Source organism: Nomia melanderi, chromosome 2, assembly GCF_051020985.1.
Source record: "Nomia melanderi isolate GNS246 chromosome 2, iyNomMela1, whole genome shotgun sequence".
Lineage (NCBI taxonomy): Eukaryota > Metazoa > Arthropoda > Insecta > Hymenoptera > Halictidae > Nomia > Nomia melanderi.
In genome coordinates this window covers 23,144,088-23,151,340 of record NC_135000.1, presented here as the reverse complement: position 1 = coordinate 23,151,340, position 7,253 = coordinate 23,144,088, and the positions used below count along the sequence as shown (strand labels likewise).

Genomic DNA, 7,253 nt, shown 5'->3' with positions numbered 1-7,253 from the left:
TTGACCCATCTTCGCTCTATCTAATCTACTGCCTGCTTTCTTCTATTGTGTTAAATCATTTTCCGAAGGCTAATTAAAAAGCGTCAGGGGTAGATAATCTGCGTTTCGCGATGTAAGTAACATTTCATAGGCATTCATTCGTTGCAAAATGAATTGCTTGAAATCTTTACGTGCTCCTTTCTACGTGCTTTACTTATTGTTACAATAATTCGCTTCCTTGTTTCTAATAATTTCAATAATTATAGGTATCAGACGGTGAAGGAATATCGTGAATAGAATATATAATCAACGCAATTTTATTTACAAAACGATAAATTTAACAAAACTCCAATTAATATACAATACTTCGCCGTTATTTGATAAATAAAAAAAATCGCTTTCGTATACATATATCACAATAAAATACAAAGTTCGCTTTGCATTTTTGGAAACGGTTAAATACAACTTAATGATGATCATGAAAATAATGATGACAATATTAAGACAATGAGACGATGATAGCTAGCGAAACCGTCGCTATATAACGCAAATTTGAGTTCGCGCTTTGAACGATACAAAAAACGATAACCAATTAGAAATTAGAAATATCAAAGAAAAAGTTTGGTCTTATAGCGTCCTCTAGGAATCATATTGACAAATAATATGCGAAGACTTATTTATCATAGGTATAAATAATTCTCTAGTTTTCGAACTAACGTATCAGTAGTCGGTAAATTCTCAGCAATCGATGAAATTATCGCATCTTTACCAATGTACGATATTCCCTACGAATAGACTACTCTATTCACATAGTCGGTCGTTACTCACTGCTGGTAACGTCGAAAATGCAAGGTATACTACATTCAGAATCGTAATACCACCGTTAATACTACGGATTTCCATTCATTAACCGATAATTGTGCCGCAATTCGTATCTGATCAAATCCGCCAATCTTCGTAACGCCTGAAAAGAAATTTCCAAAAATTAATAACTTCGTATCCATCTGATAGTAATCATAATTCGAAAGAAAATATAATAACCGATTACTCCTCATAATATGTATTACATACAAATCAACTTTAAAGTAAAATTCGATTTCTCAGAAAGGAATAACGTGTCGAAGAATTATCGTAAATTACATATTCGTAAAAGACTTGTTCCAGCTTACCAGATCCATCTCTTCGTAAGAAGCTTTTGCAAAGCTCGCTCTGACAGCATTGCAAGGTTTAGTGGTATCCTTCATGAAGGCTCCGCCGGGCGCCATTATTACGCCTTCCTTAACTCCTCGCTGCATGATCATCTTCCAAGTATCCTGGATGCCTCGTACTTTGATCCAGAGGAAGAATCCTCCCTTTGGCAGAGTGAAGTCTGCCAAACCTGCACAGCAGAGAATCGACGTCACTTCCTTTGATATAATACTATTGAAAATTTAATTAGCTCCGAACAATCTCTGTGCAGCGATACTAATTATAAGACGACTGTTCTCGAACCTTCTACCGACGGTAATTGCTATTAAATATAGTTAAATGAATTTCACTTCGTTCATCGTACATTATGAAGAACTTTATTTTCATGTAATGAACGTAATGGATGATATAAAATACGAAACAAGAATCTTCGTTGAATGTTATTATATCTATATTTTAATAATGAAACACAGAATTGCAAAACGAATTTGTAAATATTTCTTTAAGTGTTTCGCAATAAATATTAGATAGCTGTGAAAATGACACCGTGTATCACAGTTCTTTCGCAAAGAGGCTCATCGAATAATGATATGCCGGACAATCAAATCAGTCGGGTGTAAATTAATTATTGTTACGTACCGTTCAAGTGTTTTTCTGCGAGCGCCGCGATAACGTCCCTGCGCTGCTTGTAGAAATACCTTATACTCATGAAATGGTCTATTAGTCCATCGTATCCCCAGGCTTTCATTAATCTGTACATTATCACCTGGAAACAAAAGGATATTAATTACACAAATTAATCTAAATACGCCAATTACTTTAACACTCTTCATTTAGAATTTTATTGGCTTCTCAACAGATTTCGTTCATTTACTTGACCAATGATAATAGTAAATAATTTACTGATCAAACATTGCACTCTTATTTATTTACCTTTACCCTTAATTAACGCGTTCAAAATGATATGTGAATGTAACAATAATTCTCAAATATTGTTCCGACACAAACATTTGAATATTTCTAATAACATTTCAAAAGAGTAATATTTAACAATCCACTTATATTTATTTCCTAACCGTATCCTACTAATATAAAATTAATATAGAATTAATACTTTTCCCTAATTACCATTATTATATTGAAATACACGTATATCATCTAAAGAATATCTGTCGGTGGACGTCTCACACGTAAAACGGCGAGATCGATAAAAATTTCATGTACTTCGTGTATCTCGAAGTCATCAGAATTTTTATAGACTCGATCATTTTAGATTTTTCACCGCCTGCATCATCGTGGCGGACGCGAAGACATTTTTTCCCCCGTTAGAGTCATTAAAAGTGATCAGTGTTTACATTCCCGATAAGAGCGGACACGCGCCGCTGTCGGTACAGCAAACGCGCGCGCCGAGCGATAAGCGCGCGGAGCGTGCTAGCTGTTCCGATATGTTTCACTATGTTTCATCATAATAGGGGGAGAATAATATTTACGACGCGCGTTCGGCCGTCCCCGCATCACAAGATTCGAGACTATCTTTATGAAGCGTGCAGTGACATGAGTTTTATTGACGATCGGGACATTATCGATGCATATAATTTATCGCTGCAACTTTTTATTGGCTTGGTAACAATTGGGCAAGACACTTCGCAGCTTCGTTAACGGTTTCCGTTGCTGGGAGATGAATTTCAAAATGTACATTTCACAAATTTGAATTCTGAATATTTGTACAATTAAAACTGAGGTGCTTCGTTGGCTTAATAGATCGAGTAAAGAATTATTTCATAAGAAAGATCCGAAATATAGACTTACGCAAGTCTAGGCGTTAGATACAATGTACTTTTATCAGAAGCAGCGGACTATGAAATCAGCAAGCTGAAGGTCTTGTCGAAAAAGTTCCATTGTGAACTTTCTTTTTTCAGATGTAATTAATAATGATAGGAAAAAGTAGCAGAGGTCATCTTTTCTGGTCAAAGTCCTTTTGTTACATCGATAAGATAAGATACGAATATTTGTTAGAACTCCGATCAAATGTTTTAACTTCCTACACGAATTCATATGCGCCTAGGTTTTGGTTTTCTTCCTTTTTAAACATTGAATCTTCATTTGGTTTGATCTCTATGAATTGAAGTTTAATTGAATTTTTCATTTCTATCGCCAATTTTCTTCAGAAGCCGTAACGATATCGATTGCCGAGAATAAGGGTGAGGGTAAACCACCCTACCAACCTGTGATAATGTAGGGGCATGGAGATGGCTGCTCTGCAAGTGGAGTTCTATGCTCGCGATTAACGGCGCTGCTGCTGTGATGAATCCTAATCTAATACCGCTGCTGATCACTTTCGAAAAGGAGTCCAACCTTATTACACGGCATTCCGTGTCCAACGACAAGAACGATTTAGGTTCTTCCTGTGAAAGAGATCAATCGAATCATACAGTCGCTGACTCGCTAAATCGTTAGCTAAACAACAAGTTCATTAAGCAATTAATTGATGAAGGAAAAACTTTCCTCGTTCGTATCATAAATCTCAAACATTAAAATTTTAATTACTAGATTACTCTAGATTGCTGACGTTGATCGATTATTTATAATAAAGTTCATTTTTCAAATTCATTTAATTATTATTCTATTAATTTCCCGGATTAATTTCATTGGATTCGTATTCTAAGCTTAAGCAAATCTCTTTCTGAAAAATGGTCACTTACATCTTCAAAGTGCATGAAATGGTAAGGATCGTCGTCAAGGATCAAGAAGTTGTAGTCACAGGCAATACTGTATATCTCCTTCCGCCTTTCGAGCGGGATAACAACGCCGGTGGGATTGGTCCCGGTGGCGTTTATGTACATGAGCTTGGGCATTTTCTTGCCGGCGAGTTCCCTGTTTCTCAACGTTTCCCGGAGAATCTCCGGGATGACACCGTGCTCATCTTGCGGGATGGGGATCAATTCTGCCTTATAGGGCGCGACCTGTAACCGAGAAACGGGATGTCAGTAGAGTTCGTCTCGATCATCTCCCAACACATGAAACTAATCACCTAATGAACTCTGACACGGTGCACCTCCGATTACGTAAACTGTATTTCGTTTTGACTATGTGTTACCGCGATTATCGGCAGCGTGGTTAACCGATAACACTCGTTAATCACTTCACATAATGCTTACGATGATAGTGGCACGAAGCGTGACGTATTTGCAACAGTTAGATAATTGTTTAATACTAATCTACATTTTCCATTCGTCAAAACATTCATAGGTTAGGTAAATCAGTTGAATCGCTGAATCGGTAAATCACTAATCGATTATTCGCAATCAATGGTCCATCCCGAAAACGATGACGTCAATTTACATAGCCCGCGATAACATTGAGAAAAATGCCTGTTCTCGTACAAAACAGATCAGCGTAATTGTTTTTTCCATCGAAACAGAGTCACGCGTATTCACGATTAGCTTCAATGTTATTCTAATTTATCAGACGTTTCACATTTTCTGAAGGAAAAATGGAACTTTTAAGAAATCGCTGCCCTCCAATTCAGTCTCGCGATACTTCGTAGCGATAAGAGATACTTCCTTTGATTTGTTTCAGTCTGTCGACTAGAAAACAGTTCAATTCGATAACAGTTTTCTGAAATTTACCTTTTTCCCGTTTCCTTTCTAGACGTCCCGCATTAATTGTGTTCCAACGTATATATCAATTGAAATTATATCAGAGTTACATTATCGCTGCTAGGTGATCGACATTACATCGTTATTTGCCCGTAATTCGCCGATGCGGATTTTTATTGAGGAAATAGCGCAATTAACGTTTCACATAAAAATTCCAATTAACTGTGAACTCCTGTACACTTTGTGCACGGAGAAAATAATGGAGAAAATAATGCAATTTCCGTCTGTTTCGAAAAGTTGGAATCTTTTTTGCGGCATTTTCTTTCTTTTTTTTCATTCATAACCGGTTCTCGGATGTCTGAATAAAATCGGAACGAGGACGAACGGGTGAAATAGAAAACGGTGAAGAAATTACTGACCACAACTTCCACGCCCGGATAAAAAGGATCGTGCACCAAGAGCGGATCACCGGGCCCGATTATAGCCTCGAGAGTTTTGCTTAATCCGTCCTGAGCTCCGGAGACGATCACAATGTCGCGGCTCTCCCACAAGGGAGGTGCGTGCGCCCTTCGCTGGAACTCCCTCAGGCTCTGAAACCAATTTAATATTCAACGTCGTTAAACATATTGGGGGCAATTGCATTACGCCGGGGGAAAAGGAAGGAAAAATTGCAGCGACTTGAGAGGAGACGCGCGACTGCGTGGCGGTCGGCAATAAAGAAAAATCGTTCCCCCAGAATCTCATAATACGCGAGATTTTAACGTGTTTTTCTCTTGCTACGCGGGGAGAACATTGTTCGGCGAACGTGCAACCACACTTTTACAAATTAATTCGAATAACGAGCAGAATAAGAATATTCTTTACACGTTAAGGGCCAAACTATTCAATCTACTTTTGAAGTTTCTAAATATTTTGTGTACGCGATGTTTCTGATTTTGAACCGAGAGAATGTTGAAAATTAGCCTTGGTGGTTGCTGGTTATTAATTCGAAAAGGTTTACCGAGTAATCGCTGATTAAAGTATTTTGATAAAGGTTGACACTTTCCATGCTGCTGGTGTTTATTCGACGGTTTAATTTGAAATAACATGCCGAGGACTACACAGCTGAATTGAAATAGTTTAAACTAATCTATTCGTGTTCTTTGTGTTATGTACATATGTCAAAGTTGGAAGCGCTGAAAATCTTGCAGTCTAAATTACCAGAAGATGAAGATCAAAGCTCACGGGTTCTTGGTATAGTATAACTGAAGTTGATTATTAGTTAATTACCTGAAGAAGCGGCGGGTAACCCTGCGTGGGAAGGTACTGCAGCGCGACGGCCAGGTCCCTCTCTTCGAGGGTGAACGAGGATCCATCCTTAAGTTTGACGGAGATTTCAGTAAACGGGAACGTTTTCTCGTTCGGCATTCCCTCGGCCAGAGACACCACGTTGTTCCCCGCGGAGTACGCTATTTTCGCTGCAATGAGTTACACAAAGAAGCATTTAAAATCAGTCGGTTGATCGTTGAAAATCGAATTAAATCGATAAAATCGACTTCTTACTTAATTCCCTGGTGGTCGCGGACCTCCTTTGTTTAGAGACCTCAGTTTTAAAACTGGAGTAATCCATATTGAATTTCTCTCTGATTTTTTGCATCCTTGAAACCGTATGAACCGTCGAGGAATTCAACGCTCGAAGTTCGAGATCGTAACGAATATTGATTGGAACAAATACAATATGAGATCGTTTAATATTGGGTTCTGTCGCTTCTCGACGTTTGCGAGTTTACTCGAGAATAGAGCGGAGAGGATTGTTCTTAAGAACAGATTCTATTTCATGGAATACCAACGGCACTACTATTAACACTGACAGCACTCTCGCGTTCACCCGGCTTTTATATTTTGCGATAGCTTTGGTTGCGTCAGATAATACTCACGTAGTTGAAAAGAAACGAATGAGTTTCATACGTAACTTATATATATTATATAGTTATCTATGTGTACATCGGTATTGTAATCGTGTGTACGATAACTTTGCACAATCTGTAGAACATTTGAAAACGACCACGGATATTTTAATGCCGACCGAAGTTTCGGCCACTGAAACGGCAATTGTTTTTGTGGAAAATAAAATTGTTTACAGCGTCCGCAGATACCCGGAGAGAAACACGTATGAAGCAACCTGCGCCGATAGTGATACAAATTCTAAAATTCCGTGACTCCGATCGATGTCCCCAGGTTTATCTCTCCGGATTGTGAAACGCGGGAAACTACGAGAGGAAGAAAGAAAAATTCACGGAAAGCATCGGGGAAATTGGGATATTCAACGATCGACGGTGATTCCGCGTGATCCGACTATCTGACGAAAGAATCTACTCGACTGTCGGCCATGATGTAACATGGTTTGGCGTTACATCGCCGTGAATGAATGGCGAAAATGATGGTGATACTGACCCGATTCCACAGCCGTCTTCCATTTACGTAACATATTTTCGTTATAATTGCACT

The 7,253-nt window shown here is 38.4% G+C and overlaps 1 protein-coding gene across 2 annotated transcripts; it reads right to left on the bottom strand.

Annotated features, from left to right (window-relative positions):
• Window positions 1-280: 280 nt before the first annotated feature.
• LOC116426908 (kynurenine/alpha-aminoadipate aminotransferase, mitochondrial) lies at window positions 281-6,633 on the bottom strand. Of its 2 annotated transcripts, XM_031976559.2 has the most exons (8): window positions 6,309-6,633; window positions 6,036-6,223; window positions 5,186-5,356; window positions 3,870-4,130; window positions 3,393-3,572; window positions 1,807-1,933; window positions 1,149-1,357; window positions 281-943 (listed from the first exon to the last, which is right to left on the bottom strand). In XM_031976559.2, exons 1-8 carry the CDS (start codon window positions 6,400-6,402, stop codon window positions 869-871), a joined length of 1,305 nt encoding a protein of 434 aa, XP_031832419.1. In that variant the 5' UTR covers window positions 6,403-6,633; the 3' UTR covers window positions 281-868. The 2 variants fall into 2 exon arrangements, with proteins under 2 accessions (XP_031832419.1, XP_076220479.1); XM_076364364.1 differs by lacking the exon at window positions 3,393-3,572.
• Window positions 6,634-7,253: the final 620 nt, after the last annotated feature.

Coding starts and splice junctions, on each gene's coding strand:
- LOC116426908 (XM_031976559.2), bottom strand. CDS start 6,402: ATGCAAAAAATCAGAGAGAAATTCAATATGGATTACTCCAGTTTTAAA. Junction 6,224..6,308: donor CGCGACCACCAGGGAATTAA/GTAAGAAGTCGA, acceptor AACTCATTGCAG/CGAAAATAGCGTACTCCGCG. Junction 944..1,148: donor CTTACGAAGAGATGGATCTG/GTAAGCTGGAAC, acceptor ATTTCTTTTCAG/GCGTTACGAAGATTGGCGGA.